This window comes from Colossoma macropomum, unplaced genomic scaffold, assembly GCF_904425465.1.
Source record: "Colossoma macropomum unplaced genomic scaffold, Colossoma_macropomum, whole genome shotgun sequence".
NCBI lineage: Eukaryota > Metazoa > Chordata > Actinopteri > Characiformes > Serrasalmidae > Colossoma > Colossoma macropomum.
The window spans coordinates 12,413,821-12,434,475 of NW_023494798.1; the positions used below are offsets into that span (position 1 = coordinate 12,413,821).

The 20,655-nt window shown below is 39.3% G+C and overlaps 1 protein-coding gene across 2 annotated transcripts; it reads right to left on the minus strand.

The window, feature by feature from the left end:
* Positions 1-20,200, minus strand: chka (choline kinase alpha). Of its 2 annotated transcripts, XM_036584745.1 has the most exons (12): positions 19,751-20,200; positions 19,298-19,406; positions 17,279-17,332; positions 8,111-8,224; positions 6,295-6,428; positions 5,607-5,711; positions 5,288-5,346; positions 4,613-4,700; positions 3,201-3,309; positions 2,955-3,061; positions 2,238-2,319; positions 1-1,828 (listed from the first exon to the last, which is right to left on the minus strand). In XM_036584745.1, exons 1-12 carry the CDS (start codon positions 19,981-19,983, stop codon positions 1,769-1,771), a joined length of 1,254 nt encoding a protein of 417 aa, XP_036440638.1. In that variant the 5' UTR covers positions 19,984-20,200; the 3' UTR covers positions 1-1,768. The 2 variants fall into 2 exon arrangements, with proteins under 2 accessions (XP_036440638.1, XP_036440640.1); XM_036584747.1 differs by lacking the exon at positions 17,279-17,332.
* Between the last annotated feature and the right edge of the window lie 455 nt (positions 20,201-20,655).

A 20,655-nucleotide genomic window follows, 5' to 3' on the forward strand; every position in this document is an offset into this window, starting at 1 on the left:
TTTTACTTGAATAGTTTTTCGTAACTTTATTCATAGTTTATGAGCAAAGCATTCATTATTACAGAACATTGGTAATCTTTGAAAAGAATGGAAAAGACTCTTCCTTTAAGAAGTATAGCAAAACTGCATTACAATACACAAAGTAAACTGTAGAATGATTTAGAATCATTCCATAGTACTGTACATACATGAGCATATCCTAAAATGGTCTGGGAGATTGGGACAGATTCATCTCTGATGTTGTAGGATATGATTTATACACTATACATCATTACATTCACTCAAATACAGCTGTTTGTGGGTGACAGTAAATTGGCAAATATATATTAATTGCTTAGATATTTCACGTGTGTGTTTAGGATGTAAAACCAGAATGGAATAGGTCACTTAAATGTTACACTGATAACGCTGAAGAAAATGGAATTAACAATATTTCAGACCTTTCAAAGAACACGACTTTCTTATTAAGAAAAACACATCTTCCATTCAAGGAAAAGAGAAAGTTTCATATAGAAATGCCAGTACTTTTCTAAAGGACTGGTATAGAGCCAGACACTCACAGTAATGTTAGCAGAATTAATATACTGTCCCAGTAATTTACATTTGCAGCAAAATATTACAAACATGATACTCAAAAATAGTAGCCCAGATTGTAAAACAATAAAAAAAGAAAAGTTTATCACAGTTTAGTTTACATACCAGCTGAATAAGAAAAACTAAATTCAGAAAAAAGTAGTGTCCAGTCTCATGTTATAACAAAAGAAATATAAAAAAAAAAAGTCTTACAGTCTGAAAAAAAAGTGAATGTCCTAGTTGGTATGAAAAAGATGCATATCTTCTTAAAAAAGGGAATGGTTGGCATTAAGTAACACAACACTGAATTTGAAAGCGGCCACTGTATTCACAACTTTGAAGCAGAGCCAGTAAGCTAATAGAACTAACTTTTCTGACTCCATTTTCCTCATTTAATAGCAAATCACGCACACAATCTCTTTTCTTCGGGAGTACACAGGCAGCCAGGTCCCACAGAATGAGTTTTACACACTATTGCTCTACTGACCTACTACCATAGAAAAAAAAATCAACTAGCAGCGAAAGAAAAGAGGTAAAACAACCACAAAAAAGATCGTAAGACTTCACATAAAATGTTAGATGAGTGTAAAAATATCCCACAACACTGGAAATCATTAAATCCACAGTGCCAACAGAGTTTGGTCTGCTGTACCACTCTATAGATTGAGGTCCAACCTCACTCTTTCACATTTGCTAGCATTAGTTGTAAAGATAGCAGAACGGAGTATTGCTCACCACAATAAAAGGCGCCAGACATGGCACTTCAGGGTCAAGTACTTTTCCACCAAATCTGGTGGAGCCTAGCTTCTAAATGTTAGTGCAGCAGCATATGATATATTCTTCTAACTGCTCATCCAAGAGGCTGGCTCACTATTGTTTTATGTTGTTTTGTTGACATTAGTATACATACATATTTTTTTGTTTTGCCCAAAAGCTTTCTGGACCAGGCAGGCGTGTTGAACATTTGGAGCTTAAAATCGTAAACACTGTGAAGAAACGCATGGCGCACTATTCAACACATCAGGCCTGATGCAGAGTAAAGGTAAGTGGCGTTCATTTTGGTCCATGCAGCACCATTACAGTAGCAAAGCATCCCCTTTCTAGTGAACACAGAAGCCAGATCATTGGTCTCCACTTCGCTCCTCTCATCTGAAGAGCAGCTGTTCCCTCTTTTCCCTGTCCCCAGTGTAATAATTCAAATGCCCAGCTTCTTCTTGAGCTCAAAGTACGCGTCGAACCTGGCCATGGCGTAGTCCTGGCGTGGAGACAGAAAGTCAACATATCAGGATAGTGCATGGATATGATTTGCAGTTCTGCCATCATGTTATCCTGACCTCATATGTCTGCATTTTTTATTCAGCAAAAGAAAACAATGCTAACAAGAAAACTGTTACCTTGATCAAGCAAATATTTGTGGAAGTGTCACACACTGCATAATTCTACTGTCATGTTACCCTGAACTGGCAAATATTTGGTTTTAGTTGTCAGGCAGCACAAATAGTGCAGTGTCCATGTGTACACTTAGTCTTGCACCATTAATAAAAGCTGTGCTCCCTTCCTAATGCAGTCCATATGCACTGCGCAAAAACCTCTAGCTGTACTGTCTAAAGGCAGCCCCATGTAGACATACTTAACATAAACATAACCATATGGCAGAAGCTCACCAGGTAGCCAAACTCGATGGTGGATATTCTTGCCTGGATCATGGACCACAGGCCCCAGAAGAAGTGCGAGGCAAGGGCAAACCTGAGAGAAAAGAGAAGTTTATTTTAAACGTTGTGGAGGACACGTGGATTCCGAGAAACAAATGCCTGTTTTAAGAGTTGCGCGTCACTCTTGGATATATTCCAAGCAAATTATTTTTCAATCTCCGGCAGTCTCTGTACAGTGAGCTAGAGGCCCAGAGAGGGTAGCTCATTACTGTTCTGATTCATAGTGCCCTGAGCTAACCACTCCTCTCCGTTTAGAGTCAATACGCTCAGAAGAGCAAAGAGAATGTTCAGCCGACCATGTTAGACCTTCTGCTTTGAACTGCTTAACTCATTAAAAGAGCAATAAATAGGAAATTTTAATAAAAATGTGGTGAAATATTAAAACCAAGTGTTGAGTGTACGGTGTAGAAAGTAGTCTTTGGACTACGAGATATGCAAACATGGTGGTTACTTCCTCATCCTGTGTCGTAAGAGGCCATGCGCCTGTGCCATGTGACCAACAGTGAGCTGGTAATATGACTTAAGAACGATACATGCTACTTAGCGTTAGTTTAGAATGTCAGTAACTGAAGGCTTAAAATTTGGGCAAACTGAATAAAGTGTGCACATTTACTGAGTGATAATGTCTAACAAACTACTTGGCAACATAAACCAAAAAAGCATCGTCACCTGTTAACTTCCACCAACATGTCCTCTCTGAGTTTCAGCTGGTCTTCCTCACTCAAGTTGGCCAGTCCCGGGTCGTATTCTGACAGGTAGCTTTTAAAGAAATGCATCTGAAGGGAATAAAATTCAAAGAAGTCAGTGCCAGTATAGTCAGTGTCATGACATTCTGTGGAACCATTCCACAGTTCCAAGTCCACACTCTGTGTCTATACTTGCAACGACTAAAGTCCACCCTCCAACATTTCATACCTGCTGAGCTTTGGTAGGGTAATTATTTGTGTTGGTTTTGAAAAATGGAGACGTGTCGCAGTTGTAGTCGTACATCCATTCACAGAAGAAGTTTCCGATGTCAAATCCTCTGCAAGACAAAGACAGGTTCCTTTAAATGGCATTGAGTACACAATGTCCAGTGCACACTCCTGCACATTTTATCTTCTATTACAGGTTTCTGCTTATGAAGGACACAGTAAGCAAAATGCATATATTGTGCTCTTCGCACAATGTCCTCAACCAGTGTCTTTTTTTTAGTTGCAAATGGAACAACCCAGCTGCCTCAAAAAAAGACAAGTAGAGACACAGCCTGACAAACTGCTTAATCAGCTGGTAGAGGCCCTAAGCTCAGAAGGTCTTTGAGGCGGGTTTCACAGCTGCTGTGGAAACCAGACAAAAGACACATCAGACACATCTTGAGGCCACAAGAGCTGCTCACTCCTGGTCGACTGGTACAGTGAAACTAGGCTTTGACTGTTACCGTGCAGAATTTCGCAGACCAGGCACACAGCTTGGACAGAAAAAATTAAAGAAGAAGCATACACATGGTTGGCCTTCTTAAGGCTCTGACCAAAACGTCCCTATTTGCTGGACCCCTTTCTGTGGTTAAAGAACAAAATCAGTACCCTAGTGGTGCCCTCACAAGCCACAGAGCGTCACATTTTTGAGCTTGGGTGTCCATGGATGGTGGGTGAAATCCGATCTATCTTGTGTTGGAACACGTGTGGGAATGTTAAGAGCCTTGACAAAAGTGTTTTGACTGTCCAATGGGATGGTTGCCAGAGGCTTCAACGTCTGGAAGTCGCTTCCAAGAATTTGGGCACCCCAAGCATTCCGAACTTATCAGACGCACTTCTCTGGGATGATACCGAGGGAAAGAGAGAAAGGCAGTACCTCTGAATCGAAAGCAAGTGTTCAAGATTCAAAAGCTCAAAGCTGATGAAACACCACTGTGTACTTCAAACGAAGCACGCTATCCCAATGCGCTGTCTCTAAAACTAGGCCATGCGAAGTCAAGCAAATGAAGTTGGGGAATTTAAAAAGTATGCCTTTGCACTTAAGAGGACAAAGCAGACTGTGCTGAGGTCGTGGTTTGACTTGCTTTTGAAGTGCCTGGCACAAACCCACCAACACTATCAGCTGTGTCCTTGCAAGTCTCTGAGGACAGCCAAGCTGCAGGAAACTATGTGGAGAAACCAGGGTCCTTTTTTCATAGTCAGTGTTGTAAGATCACATCCCCCAAGACTCAGTTCTCAGAAAATAATCTGTGACTATAATTACATGCCTTTGATTTACAGAGAATGTTACCCTATCCCATGTTACTCTATCTCTCCCCTTAGATTGATGACAGACTGAGCAAATGTACATTCAGCACTATGAGACTTACATACCTGTAGTTGTAGCTGCTGTACTCAAAGTCAATCAGCATGAGCTTCTGCTTGTCCATGTTCTCCCGGCCACTCAGGAGAAGTATGTTTCCTGTGTACAGACAAAATAAAACAATTAATAAAACCAGGATCTGGTTCAGCCAAGAATCAAATGTACCCTTCTCCAAATGTAGTTAATCAGTTAAGACATGTTTAGTGTCTGAAGTTTGCCTTTTTCGTTCAGCACTGAAGCTACGAGGCTAATGTAGCTAGCAAGGAAGTTTACAAACCCACCAATTAGCATTGCGCAAACTGCATGTCTAAATCAATGCACATTTGATTCAGACCACATCAAGTTGTTAACTTATCTCAAATAGACTAGAATGCTTATGTGGTTTCTAACACTGTATGACATTGTTAATCTATAAAAATGGATAAATGCTCAGATAAAGGCTTTAAGATGTCTCCTACTGTTTTTGCATAAGGTAATGGGTCAGTATAAGCTTCCATTTGTTGTTAGCTACATTAGCCTCTTAGTGCAAAGAAGCAAACTTCAGGCACCAAAGACGTCTTGGCTGAAGGACTCTTTTTGGTTTAAGGGAAAGATTGTGTACATTTGATTTTTGGCTGAACCACTGCTTTAAAACTATATTAATCTTAAGACTGGGTAAGTAACACTGGAGTATGTTTTTGCTCTACCTTCTTGTAAGTCATTGTGGCAGAAAACAACAGGAGACTGAGTGGATTCCAGTAGACACCTACACACACAATCAATTATTTAGCTTCTTATGCTTAACATGTTGCTGTCTTTCAATACCATGGTGACAGATTTGACTTTTTATCAAGTTTCTTGATCTCAGCCAACGGCAGTTTTCTTTAAATGGACACATGCATTTAAGGAATGTACAGAAGGAACTGTGGCTGAGGTGACTATATGTTAGAACGCCTCTGGGACACGGGCTGTATGAAATGTGTAGGTTTTACTGTGGAATGTGTGTATTTTTGTTGTTTGCTTTACCTGAGGCTCTCCATCTCCTGAGGCAGGTTGTAGCTCATTAGTCGGGTGAACTTACGCAGGTGTGTCTCTCTGGTGAAGGTCAGACTTTGCACCTGACGCATGTATCTGTGTAAGAGGGGGGCACAATGAATGACCTTGAGATACAGTAGATCACTGGGCCATAAATATTCAACAGGACTTCAAGTCTTCCATCACCGTGAAAATTCCCAGCCCTGTTCACCATTTCAGATCTTTACATATCTGGCCCTGGTATTCTGTGTATGGTTCTGTGGATTGTGCTAAACTGTTACAGGTGGGTTAGGAGTTGGAATACAACAAAAAAACTGATTTGACTGGGTGTCCTCAAAGTTTGAATTAGCAAGCTCTGACATGAGAAATGAAACCCAACCCCACATATCATATCAAGTAAGTGGACACTCAGTAAATGTCCAAGTCATTTAATAAGTGTATAGTGTAGAAAACCTTTACTAACAGTGTTTCAATCTTTGGCTCTTCCCTTTCTAGATCTTACATAAAAAAATGTTACCTCTCTGTCAGACAAAGTAAAACAAAACGACTTGAGTCTAGAGCAAACGCTGGCTAATATTTACCTACAGCTGCCTCCCTCAGGAGATGCTGTAGGTTACGGGACTTTCCAGTACAACACCACAGCCTGAACTATTGAAACCAGGGTTGCAGGGTCACTCACTTTTCCATGGTGCCAAACAGCCATTTGGGCTCCTTGTTAAAAGGCATCCTCATTCTGTGGAATTTAGCAATCTTCTCAGCAATCTCAGCACATATACTGGGTATTCTCAGTTCTTCAGTGGCAAGCTTTCTGCTCTGTGGACACAGAAAGAGCAGAGTTGAGAGAGTTAAAATTACTGTTTGATAACTATCTGATGAATCATCCAGTTAAACTAGTAGTTAGCGCTACATAATCACTAGTGCCACCCACTTGCAAGCTGAAACCACCTAAAACCGTTTGTTTGTTGACATACCTTTTCCTTTCCTTTTGTCTTTCCAGAAGTTGTGTGTATGAATTAACAAATGGTATATCATTAGTGTCTAGCATCTGCGAACAGACATTTGGGCTAGGTGTATTTACATTAACGATTCCAATTTCTATAGCATAATAGCTATTTTTTTCAGATGCTTTTATATGCATCAGAGAGGGTTTAATGCTTATGTTATCCATTTTTTTCAAATTTCTGAACTGACCTGATTACATAATCCTGGCTATGTGTAATCCAATACTACCCAACTTTGCAAATTCATGCAAGACATCTAAACACCAATGTAGAGCTAACTTTATTTATACTGAATTTCTGCTGATTCCTAGTATCATTACCTGTGAATATCATGCTTAACACAAGAAATCACTGCGTAATCACTGTGTACAACTGTGACTCAGAATAAAACTATAATGAAATAACAGGGGTGACACCTTATTTTGAGAGTCTACAGTACATGCTCTGTAGATGTTCACTTGGTCTATATCTATGTCTATAACATTCAATCAAATATTTATCAAATGCAACTGGACAATAAGTCAAAGGTTATAGATTCTGTGAAATCTAAACCTAAATACAAACCAAAACTAACTTCAATCCAAAATCTAAACCTGATCCTTAACCTAGCCTTATATGTAATGTTGCTAATAATCACCATTTCACCATATAGTTTGTTAACTATTAAAGCATCTGTCAATAATCTATACAGTCATTTGAACACCCTCTGTCAAATTACATGTTCTGTTTTTAATTTAAAGAACTTAATATAAAATATAATATGAAAAAAACACAAAATGTGGCCTGTGCAAAATGTATAGCACATTTAAAGCTTTATTTTTTCTAATATGCTAAACTCGGCAAATAAATTGTGCACTAAAATTTGCAGAAGAATGTGATATTTCAGTTTGCTCCCTGTAGAGGATGTGTTAACTTATTTCCACTCAACTCAAACAAATCAACAAAACCTGTAATATGACATAGGGTGTTCAAATACTGGTCAAATATTCAATTTGACCAGGGTCACCCAAACTTTCGCATACAACTAAGGCAGAGTGACCAATGCAGGCACTTAAGAGTATAAACTGAAATACTGAATAACAATTACAACTTTATTATATAATTCTAATAAAACTACATAACTCTAATAATTAGACTCTATTCTTAGCCTTTGAAAAAAAGAACTGTTACTGGTTCAAAATTCCTTCTCAAATTAATTAAACACCACATGAATAGGATGGCATGCACAATCACACATGCATGCACATGCAGACCAAAATAAAATGGTGACAGTTGCACCCTTTGGTTCCCATGCAAATATGACTGAAACACTGTCACCATGAGCCAGTCATGCATGCTGGCTTTCAAACACGAACACTCACATGTTTTCCTATCATAATGAGGACATTTGGTCCTCACAATGCCTAAATACAAACCCACTCATCCTCATAAACACAGACACAGGCAATTCCTGCTGGCTGATCAATGATCATGCCTTTATACTGTAAGACTCACTGGCACAAACTGTTCCAGTCTCCCCTGGGGGAAGATGCCATAGAGCTTAGGGCCCAGCTGCCTCTCGGCCAGAATGGCAAACATCACGCTCTCCAGGATCATAGCTTCAGCTCCCTGCAGACACACAAACACACACACATGATTTAACATTCAATCTCTCATCAAACAAAAGGTACAGCAGCTCTCCAGTCTTCTCACTCAGCCTTCCAAATCGCACCACTAAGAACGGCTTCAGTAATTGGTGAATTGGAAAGTCACATGACTCACATTGGACTATTCCTGGAGGTCTGTATGAATAGGACAGTGGGTGTTTGTTAGTTGAGGTCATTAACACTGGTCATCCTTAGGAAGGAGGGTTAGTAGGACAGATCGATGAACTCATCCACCTTCTGAGACACAGGCTAAGGTTTACATGCTCAGGCTTATGGTTACATCTCAATGGATCCACTGTTCACTCAATGTAGCAAATGTAACAGGTTAGAATAAAAAAAAAAATGAATGAATAAAAGCTGCTAAAACTTTTTAGTCTAAAATGTAATATACTGAAATTATATTCAAATCTATTCCAATTTAGAATATATTGGCCACATCATTTTAATATATTCCATTTTCTTACAGGTCCTTCCAGGGCAGCCTTCTGAAATGAATTCATTTTCCAATGATTTTAATGAAATGGCAGCCGGGGCTGATGGTCACATGTGAATTCAACAGCAGCACTGGAGCAAGTCGAGCTCAGTGAGAAAACGACAGCTCTAAGAAACAAGTGAACGATTGTGAGGAGAGGAGCTGAGCTTGCCAAACCGCTCCAGTCTTTAATTGTGCCTGCTTAACTAAGGATGACATCAGGCTTTTTCAAAAAGGCCTCGGAGTTGTATTTGAGTGCCAAATATGCTGAATTCCCTCATAGATTGTAACTATAACTAGATAAATTGTATATTATAGACAAATACAAAAGTGCAACATATCACCAGTAAGCATAATGAAAAATTTGGGGGGGATTTTTTTTTTAAAAACTTGAAAAACGTTAAAAAAAAAATCAATCTCATGATAAAGCTAGCTTTCTTCACCAGTGACACTGTATGTACATACAGACATAATCAATATGGTGGCCTTGTGACATGTGTCTGATGAATGAAAACAGCATTGAACCGATGTCGCGTTTTGCCGTCACTGCAGTGAGAAGCCACAGCCTGTGTTATGTAATGTATTATATTAGTGCTGATGTGGGAGTTCTCACATGAAAATCTCCTCAGCTCTTAATCTCAATAATAGTAATCATCCTGGCATACATTTTGTGCATGTTGCTCGCAGAGACAGTGTCAGGAATTCTCAGTTCAATGGCTTTGAAAGGAGAGCACTACGGAAAAAGTCAGCCAAAGTTTTGGCACCCCTGGTCAAATTACATTCGGTTGATTTTGAAGTGAAAATAACTACACGTCTTCAGTGCACGTCACAGAGAACACACTTCTGCACATGTTAACACATGTAACTTTTGAACAGGGCACATTTAATGTTTCTTATCTTCCCAAATATGTTAAATTGAGTGAATAAACATTAATTGTGCGTTTAAATGTGCAGAAGTGTGTTCTCTGTACTTTTTTAACTTACATCAAAAAAACATAATTTGACTGAGGGTGTTCCAAGTTTTGCATTAGACTGTACAATAAAGGCTGACAAGTACTTTTCACAGCAAAAGTAAAGAACTTCTTTCTTACTGAATCTAATATGAAACCGGAGTGCATTAACATTTAAAAAAATAAAAAACATACTGCCCCCCCCCCTCTAAATATACACAGTGACTGCAGAAAGGCCGCTTTCTGGTTTTATGCGGAGGCTGTGTAACGTAAAAGTAGAACTAATGGGTCTAATAAAAGAATCCCTACTTCCTTTTGCCCTGTTTGACTGGATTCATGTGATATTTTGCACCATGGCCCCCAGTTGCGCAATCCCACAGTCAACAAGAGAAGGCCAGCAAATGTGTGGAACCACATCCTGTTCTCTCCAGCAAAGCAAAACAGGAACATGAGGAGCAGAATGCAGCTCCAGCGTGGAAGGAAGCGGCACTTCCTCTAAACAAAGGGCCACTTTGGAAACAACCTTTCATTTTGAAATATGAGGAGTAACGAATTGCGGAAAACAATTTGGAAGTGTCAAGATTCAAAATCCGTGGGCCAACATTAATGATAAACTGTGCAGTCTCAGTCAGCAGCATGTCTGCTTCCTCTACTGTCTGCCATTCAACACTCCACTCAGGGAACACGTCCTGCTGAGGACTTTGGGAGGTGAATACATGCCTCAGAAGAGAGAGGAAGATCTCTCACCACAAGATCTCTGATGATTTTTTTCAGGAAATCTGGAATACTGCTCACCTCACCTTAGTTTAAGGGCCAGTATAAACGTCACTTCCTCATTCTCATAACTGGTTACAGTTGTTACTGAAAAATACATCTTAAGATTAATAACTAAATAATAAGCCTGCAGTTTAAGGTGTTACATGTACTTATGTTGTTTAACTCCTTGCAAATGCAAACTTCTTTTCCTCACTCTTGTATGAGAAAGTTTGGGCACGCCTGGTCAAATTACACATTTCGTTGATGTTGTAAGTGAAAGTAAGTTAACACATCCTCTACTAAAACTGTGCACTAAAACTGGCAGAAAAAATGCCATATTTGGCGTGTTCTCAGTAAAGAACGTCAATTTATTTTCAATTAGAAAATCAACAAAATGTTATTTTAATGGGAGTGTTCAATTTTTTGCATGCAGCTGTCACTATATAAATTACTAGTTTCATAGTAATTATTGTATGTTTTCAGATTAATAACAAAAGGGCTTTGAGAATAACTCCTGAAAGATATGGAGCTAAGATCTCCTTAATGCATAATTAAACATCTTTTAAATGTCTATACAGTCTAATATGCACAAAAACAGTCTGAATTGCAGGGCAGTTATGCATGAAAATATTCTAAACATTCTAGTTTGCCAGACTTTGTGTAGGTGTGCCGTCTTATCTAGATGTTGACTGTACACAGGCTGCATTCCTTGTGTTAACTAAGGAACACATGCTTCTGTAACTGAATAGACTTCTGAAGTGAAGGTGAAGGGCAAATTTTAAAGGTTTTCTGATCATATTTTTGAACACACATGCTTAAGAAAAGGCAAATCACTGAGTACCCAGCTTAAGAGATTCCACACCTGCATCTGCTCCTGACCGGTTCTCACCTGCTCCAACTCCTGACCGCTCCTCACCTGCTCCAACTCCGTCCTGGCACCTCCTGTTCATTAGCACCTGCACCTGTTCTCTATTCAAGGCCTCATTAACACATTCATAAATACTCCAGTTTCCCTCCGTATTTTGTGAAGACTTGCTAGTTTATCCAAGTGTTCACATGTGGGAAGTCACTACTTGTACTTAAGGAACATTCAGATGGATTTGTACTTTTTATTTCTAAACAAGTAGAGTTGTAAGCAAAATAATCTACTTTTTACTCATTTTAGTCATTTAGTTCCTCGTTCCTTTACTTATTAGTTACTTGTTTTTCAAATTTCTATGTATTTATAACCTTGGCCTGCCTCTTCTGGTGTAATGACAGTGTAATTACTTTTAATAAATTCTGCCTGTGCTTTTAAACAGTTGGACTATGAAAACTGCAAAAGTCCAAATAAACTAACTTGGCTCATGCATTCTACTATTATGACTCACATACATCTTGCACATTTTTTCAAACAGAACTAAGTTTAATAGAGCTTAGTCCTTTAATCCCGAAATCTCACCTGGTATCTCAGTCTGCAATGGTATATACATTGTTATAGATGACTTAGCATGATCCGGTATTTTCTGGGAATAATACACGACCCATACAGTCGTTATTATATAATATTATAAACCTGATCTCTGATCAAAGCATAGCCTGTCCAAGCACATGGTCATAGCTGCACGTAGTCATGAGAGATAATCCTTTCTATAAGCTCTGGAATATTCAACAATTATAACAATTACAACTTCAATGGCAGAGGCAATTCTACTAACTTTAAGAGGAACTGGGGGAACCTTATACAATCAAAAAAGGATGGTTCTTCAAGGGTTCTTTAGTAAAGGCGATGGTTCACTTTAGCACCACAAAGCGTTCATCTTTTGTTACGATGTCAAGCTTGTAATAATAGAAAAACCCTTTTTGGTGCTATATAGAGCCATAAGTAATATATTCTCCATCAATCTGAAGAACAATTTCACCATGCCATTTAAGCATGAAATGGTTCTATATAGAACTCATGGTTCGAAAGAGAACCATTGCCTTTACTAAAAAGCCCTTTAAAAAGTGTGGTGTCTAAGCTTATTGTTCAGTTAACTATTATGAATTGTTTGCTAAGTACTATGAAACTAATAAGAGAATTATGAAAGGAAGTCACGTGTGAACCCTTAGGGTTTAAGGGATAAAGTTCACACTGTCCTTCAAATGTTTTTTAAATTGTTTTTGTTCAAGCTGGAATAATTTGGCATCCATAATTTTATTGGCCTTTTTATGGGCGGAGACATCCAGCCCTTTGGCAAAGTCTACATCAGAAGTACACAACACGTACACGTTTCATTTATATATTCTAAAGCCACTAGTTTATTTCAAATGCTAGGACAGGGCCCAATGCTTTTTGTTTATTAGTCTCTTTATCCTCTGAAATTACTTGGCCCAAGACCCATTTCTTACGCTGTTCTGATAACCTGAAATGCATGACATGTTTGACTGCTGAGGTGCTGTCACAATTTGAAATGTTTTTATAGCCTAGCCTCTGAATGTGTTCTAGCCTGGCCATTTCCCAAGTTGGTAAAAAGTCACTCGATCCTAACTGCTGTATTAGGCAAAGAAACAGAGCCCATTCTCGAAGGCATTACGTTGTGGAATGCTCACAGAATGCACATTTTACAGAACTGTCTCACTGTAGAAACACATGAGATGTCAACTGCACCAACAGTAGAAGGTCTGTGTTTCTAATTATGTAGACGAAGCACATGGTCTACATCTGTTGAAGTATGTGAAAGTTACAAGGACAGAGTTCAGATACTGATGTGCACAATCTACTGATTTAATGCAATAAGTGTGAGTTTCATTATTGTCTTTGATTTCATTGTTAAATGTATAAATGTAAATCTATAATGTGAGTCTATAAACTCACTTTATACTACAGGTAAAAAATATTTCCCAGTCAAGTATATTTAATTAAGCATTTTAAATTGATGACTTACCAAAAATTTCTATTGCATTACAGAATCAAGTGAGGTTATTATTATCTTGATATGAGTTCTTATCTTCAGGAGAACAAAAAACCCCAGCTTCCTGTGCGCTCTCATTGGTTGGCTGACTAAAGCATACGATAGGCATTCTGCCAACTCACTCTACAGGTCAAAAGAAAAGTATGAATAGTTTAAACATTGTTCGCCCACCTTGACATAAACATGCTGGAAGAGCCAGGCAGGAAATGTTACATTTTTCTGCCCACACAATGATTTATCATTTCAAAAAAAACAAAAAAACAATGAGGTTCATAGCACTACAAAACAAATTTGTTAACAAACCAAAAAATGTAACCTTTTAAAAGAAGTGTAATGCCCACCACTTTGCAATAGCTGTTTATCAATTGTCCTATCCCCACACTAGCACAGAGAAATGGTACAAAACGTCACAAACACCTCGTAAAGTGACAATGACTGTACCAGCACTAATCCGGAGTGGCCAGCTTCTGATGAAAGCATGGCCCTATCCATGGCGTGACTCACCGTCATGACTCATACCAAGAGAGATAATTCCATAAGGTCAGGAACATGGCAGTAATAAAAAAAACTAATATTGCTATTAATAAATAAAAGCTAGTAGGGGCCAGTCACTGTAATAACATTAATACTCACTACTTTAACTATCTGCTTCTGGTAGAAGTATCTCTTCAAACTCCTTAAACTGCAAGCTTACCTTTCAGTTATTAATACGAAAATGTATTATTTAGTAAGGACAATGAATTGTAATGTGTGAGATTGTAATTTGGGTAACACTACCTTTTATCAGGGAGTTAGAGATTAAATTGTTCACAGCTAACCTTATGTTACTGGTTCTGCTAATCCAGTTTTCCCCCCATCATAGTTTCTTAACTTGTACATAGTTGGATTAAATATTAGAAGTTAAAAATACTGAAATATCATCATCATAACAAATCAAATCTCCTAAGTGGTCACTTTCCAAGAGGGACAAAAAAATCTTAACTTTCAATGTAAATTAATGTGACAATATTTCATTCTATGTAACTATATCTGTTGGCCCATTTGTCAATATTCACATAACATAAAAAGCAGCTGGCATTTTCAAATGGTGTTAAAAATGAAGTTACAAGGTTTTGCCTTAAAATGTAAAAAATAACTTGCAAGCAGTTGGATTTAATATTAGAAGAAATGAATAATATTGAAATATTGCAGTTGTTGTAACAAATCCAGTCTCCAAATTTTTAAATGTTCAGAAGGGGAGAAAAGTTAACTTCTAATGTAAGACAATGTGACAATATTTCATTCAAAGTAATTTTAAACTACTTACGTTGGCCCATTTGTTTATATTCGCACAATATAAAGAGCAGCAGCCATATTCAAATGGTGCTTACAAAAAGCAGTTACATGGTTTTGACATGAGAGCGACAATATATATTTGCCTTAAAATACAAAATATTCCGCAAACATGAAAGCACAGAAAGCGCAGCACCAATTAGAAAACATGATGTGAAAGTGCAGTGCCAATAATTTTGCTGTCACGAGGCAAGGTGCACACCCTGACACAGAAATGGCAGAACAGGACGAGTGACATAACATGTTGTAAAACATCCATATTTCATTGCCATGGATCACTGGCTATGAGGTTTGGTTCCCTGGGCAACACCTGCTGCCTCAGTCGCTGGCTTAATCAATCTCTCTCTATCTCCCGCTCTCTGTCTCTCGCTCTCTGACTAAGCAATGGTCATGTGACTTCAGGGCAGGGCGGCAGCTGTGGGGTTTTTCCACTGCTTCGTGCCCCAAGCAGATCAGCCCACTCAATCAGCAGCATGTAGACAGCAAGACCCTGTGTAGGGCAAAGATCTACCGCGTTGTAGCGACTGTGTAATTACGCGTGGAGCTCATGCAGTGTGAGTAGTACATGACAGAAAAGTAGCCCTTGTTAAACACATGCAGACTAGAACACATGCAAAGTAGGCAGCTGATGTCCAAGGAGGGCAGACAGGCGAGCTGTCTGACGTCCGGCGGCAGACAGCGGGGTTAAGCTTCTAATAGGATCCTTCACTATGTGCATTTGATGCTAGTAATGCGATTCAGCTGCATCAGGGGAGGAGAAGAGCTTTTAGGTGTTTAGGTCACTAATTCCAGGTCATCACTCCTCAAAGAAAGGACACATTACTGTGAGGCATTAAAGGAAATGTTGATATACTGCTACTAGTGGGAAATCATGTTTTATGTACTTTCATAAGCCTTGGGCAGTGCTTTTATTTTTCTGTACCTGCCCAGGGAAAGCAGCTGAAAATTAGCCAAACATTTACAGAAATGTTTCTTATCGTCCCTTGTTCCTATAAGTCTAGACTGAATAAAGTAATGTATTAGGGGTGATATTGATATGGGAACAATACAGGTATGATCAGATAGATTTAATGATTTGATGTATTTACTGTACCCCAAAAGAGCCGAACATTTAGGTGACACTGAGCAGCTATGCCAAATTATCTGCATTTTATTCATTTTTCTGTATTTGTAACCTTAAAAATAAATGCTGCATTTCTCTGTACTCCTAATCCAGGCAGATCTCGTCCAATTTCTCCATTCTATAAATGCTCAGCATCTGTATTTGCATTGGCAGATATGTACAGAAGTTTAACACCATATACAAAAGTCTGAACACCAGCAGTCAAATTATATCTTTTGCTACTTTTCTAAGTGAAAGTAAGTCGACACATCCTCTACAGGAAACACACTTTTCTGGATTTTGGCATGCAACTTCTATTTATTTACTGAGTTTAACATATTGGAATACAATTAATACATAAACTATAAAATGTGCCATGACTTTTTCACAGGCCATATTTGGGCCCCTCCAATGAAAAAACCATATATTATCCCACTCTTTTTTGGATTATCAATTTTTTTGTTTTGTTTTGTTTTTTTTATACAACCTTTTACATTAAAAGCCAAATTTAGCTTTATTTACATATTAGTGACCCCTTTAATTCAAATACAGAGCATCAACCAACACCACGCTTATAAATATGATTTTTACAAACAATTTCAGATATACTATTTTCATTGATTTTTTTTCCTACCTATGTTAATATTAACAGTATAAACAGTAATTGTGCACAAAAATGTTAAGTTTGTTCTCTGTAGAGACATATTGATGTATTTTCACTTCAAAAAAATCTACAAAACATGTCACTTGATCGGGCGCCCAAACTTCCGCATACAACTGTATATAAATAACACTGGATATCAGCATCAGCCCACAATTCCCATATGGATTCATCCCAATAAATTAAAATTATTAAAGTATCACAAGTATTATTTGAAGTATTTCTGCTTTTCTCAATGAAGCTTTTGATTCAGTTGATTTAGAGCTCCTCTCTGCAGTGGCAACGAGCTAAAATGGCAGTCCAGAACATGTTTATGGAAGAACATGACCTTTAAGGTTTAAGAAATCACAGTGAGGGCAATTCAAAACACAAAACATCAGACGACCCAAATGATCTTCATCTACCGGCCATGTGCTGGAAATATAAACAGAGCACCAAAACAGCAAAGGGACTGTCTGATTGCTTAACATTGCAAGTGCAGCACTATAATCATAACATGGTCATGCATTGTGGTTGATGTTTGGCTCTGAATGGTACAGGTAAATGCGGTACAGAAGAAAACGAATAAATCAGCTATGAAGTAATAGAAAGGCTAAGCAGTGAGGCATGAAAGTGACTCATATGTGTTTAATTTTCCTATTCATTACTCAGTAACCACGTGTCTCATGAGGAGGGATGATTAACAGAATAATGTGTTCCTAAAAGATGCTTAGAGGTCAAGGGTAACTCTCAATATACACGCAAATGTCATACAAATCCCAAAGTTCCCAAAAAAGAAAAAACAAAAAACCTTTTCCATTTGTTACTTACTTGAAAGTGATTTTCTTTGTTTGACTGTCTGGATTCCCCTTTATTACAGGACATCTAGCAATGAGAGAAAAAGCAAAAAACTAACCATGAGCACAAAGTGTTTGTTTTCTTTTTTCCCCTTTTTTAAGAGCCATTTGATCTTCACAAGGAAGCAGCAACAGACGACGAAAAAGTCCCCTCCATTTAAAGAAAAAAAACAGTTATAACTCAGTACATTCTATTAGTACCGTGTTGGAAGGATAGTGGAGTATAACTTTCAACAAAACCCACAATGCTTTAACTTTATAATCAAGCAAAAGTAGAGAATATAGAAGCTCAGGACAGACTCAGTAGCTAGGAATTTATGGCTGGCTGTTCGAGATGCATGGGTCTCCCAGTCTTTTTGTTTGTTTGTTTTTTTTCCCTTATCTTAAGGCTAAGATAGATCTCTGAGAGTTGAGCATTTATTAAGCAGGTTTATAACTGCAATTATCAAAACCACATTCCGGCTGACTGAATCCTAGACTGTTCTCAAATACCGTTCAGAACAAGAATCCATTAGCTACCATTTTAGTAGGAATGAATTTATCAGTCTAAGTGGTTTGGTAACCACAGTGCAGAACACTAACTCTTTCAATGCAAAAGCAATTACTGACACATCAATAAAAAGCCTATTGTACTACAGGTCACTGTGGGCCGCTTTGAATTTGTGGAGATATATCTTCAGGTAAACTCTCAGATACACTCAATTTTAAGCTTGATTTTTTTACACAAACGATTTAACCAGTGACCTCAGAGGACTAGAATGTGGAACGAGTACCACCTTATCAGAGAAGATATCAGAGAGGATATTGCGCACTATGAGTTTTACAACAGTCGTTTCTTTTTATAGTACCTAGTATCTGTCTTAAGATCATTGATAAGTCTCAAAGAAAAGGGAAAGCTGACTGCACACTAAACTGCACTGATTCTATATTTAAACCGAATTTAAGCTCATCTAAACTGTTTAGAGAACGTGTGTAGAGAAAGCAGACAGAGGCAGAGGATGTTTCAGACAGAGAGCAATGCGCACAATAAGGGTCAATGTCATAAGGTTTAAGCTTTTGACATGATGTGCGAGAACTTGGTTGAAGACAATGCTGTGGCTTCAGGGGATCTAATACTGTACCGTGACTGGTATGGTGGGATCACCTGGAAACAAGAGTGCTCAAGGCACGCTCCTTTGGCAAGCCTACGGCAAAGAAGACACGCATGTACAGCCATGGAGGTACATCACCCAACAAATACGGCAGTCCTCATTCAGACACCAGCATGCAGACGAACAGACGTCACACATGCTCTCACTCTTACACGTACACATAACACACACACACAGACCCGCTCCCCTTTTTCATTGAGAAATACAAAAAAGTCCTGTGGCATCAACTTTCAGCCATAGATTCTTGGAGGTGGACCTTAATGACAAGTAACATTCATGGCCTACAGTTGCAGACAATTGGACATTTGGAGAGTGACATCTATAACATGTGGAAATGCCACAGTGCCCTAATAAATGACAAAGCATTTTCAGTTAATCATAGAATATAAGTTACTGCCATGTTTTGAACATTTGGCCCAAATTCACCCATGGGATATACTCTGCCCACAGACTTCTATCAGCTTACCCATTAATGATTAACTGACTTGAAAGTAGGACTGTGAATGGAGTGAGAAGAGAGCAGGGTGAGTGTGGTCCAACAGCTATCAAAGGGGTTAATCTGCCCTTATCCTCCATCCACATTACTGATACATTGACCTGTGTGTCCTCAGCCACTTTATCGATGGACCGTGGCCACAGGCAAGTAGGGCAAGTGGGCGTTTCGAGCATTTCCATTTGTTTTAAGCTAAGGGAGGGGGGAGAGACCTGGGTCGTGTCGACACGTGTTGAGGCAGTCTAAGGCATGGCCCACCATTACCTCACCGCACAGCTACAGCAGCTACAGTGAAACTCAAAGCAGATGGCAATGCTCATGGTAGACTGGTGTGGATGGCGAAGCCCACCTGCAGAATGGCTCCGTACAGGCGCAGCAGCACGTTCCTCGGCTCGTCCCCGACACTCTGCTGCTCCTCCGGGAGAGCGCAGAGAAACAGCTTGTTACTGAGACCCCCCCTGCGGTTCAAAAGTGTGGGGAAAGAAAAAAAAGGCACAAATCAACCATTAAATTCATATTTTATGCATACAGCGCTCATGTACGAGCCCACTAGCCTACATTGTTCACAGTGCTGTGTGTACGACATTCTCCCACCAGCAGCTGTGCTTCTTTTCAGTTAAGTTTAAGAAACTAGCACAGCACCTACAGCAGCACATACAGTGCCCTACAAAATGGAGTTAAGAGCTCGTCATGGATGCTGACCCAGGAATGAACCCCTAATGATTTAATCGGAGCCTCTTAGTCAGAATAGCGCGCAGAGCAGACTTGCGGACAGTGAACACGCCTGCAAACAGCAGCCTACCTGATGATAGTGATCTGAAAATCATCTTCTTCAACGGTCTTCCAGGCTCCGTGCAGAAACTCTCTGCACCACAGATACGCCTTGTGCTTCGTCTGCTGGTCGGGCTCGTCCGGGCGAATGTCTTCGCACTCGGGCTCCGTGTCCGGCTGTACTTGGAGCGCGTTTTCTGTCACCAGTAAACCCAGCGACATTGAGGGGGATGAGGAGACCCCATTGATGAATTTAGTCTTCATGTTTGCCTAGTGAGGACTAGAAACCAGTTTCATAGGACGCTGGGACTCGACTTGAGATGCCTGTGTAACGGCTGACGGTGAGTAGCGGGGAGGAAAGAACAGATACTGAAAACCAGCAACAGCAGCAGTTTGAGCTGACTGAACTAGTGCGCCTCCTTTCTGCTCGCCCTGCCTGTCTGCGTGCGGATGGATACCCTGCGTATGGCGTTTGTTGTCGTGCGCGATTGGCTCAAGCAAAGAGGTCAGCCGCCCCATGGTGGAGCCACGCCCACCCAACAAACCACGCCCATTCTTCAAGCCACACCCATTCTCATCTCTGATTTGTCGACGCAGACACAGCCCTGTAACGATGGTGTGTCTGTGTGCCGCAGCCACAGCATCAACAACAAAACGCTGTCGGGATTTTTCACATATTTTTACGATGACTCCGGCGAAAAGGTCGACGTTTGACACGTAGGAAGTGTAAGGCAAAGTATAACACGATGTGTTTGTGGGAAGACATTTCCTGTCAAGCTGGACAAAGATTTGGTCCCAGAAATCACGAGAAAAAGTAAAAAAAAAAAGCTCTCTAAAGGGGAGTGCTTTATATATGATGTTGATAGCGGTAAAATAGTTATAATCGCAAAGTAATATGTGTTCTTTGGGTACCACGTGCCTCTTAGACTATTATTT

What these genes read in the sequence shown, in the direction of transcription:
- chka (XM_036584745.1), bottom strand. Translation starts at nt 19,983, where the DNA reads ATGAAGACTAAATTCATCAATGGGGTCTCCTCATCCCCCTCAATGTCG. An exon ending in TACAGCAGCTACAACTACAG is followed by an intron (nt 3,310 to 4,612) that starts GTATGTAAGTCT and finishes TTTGTCTTGCAG; the next exon opens with AGGATTTGACATCGGAAACT. An exon ending in CCATCGAGTTTGGCTACCTG is followed by an intron (nt 1,829 to 2,237) that starts GTGAGCTTCTGC and finishes TCTCCACGCCAG; the next exon opens with GACTACGCCATGGCCAGGTT.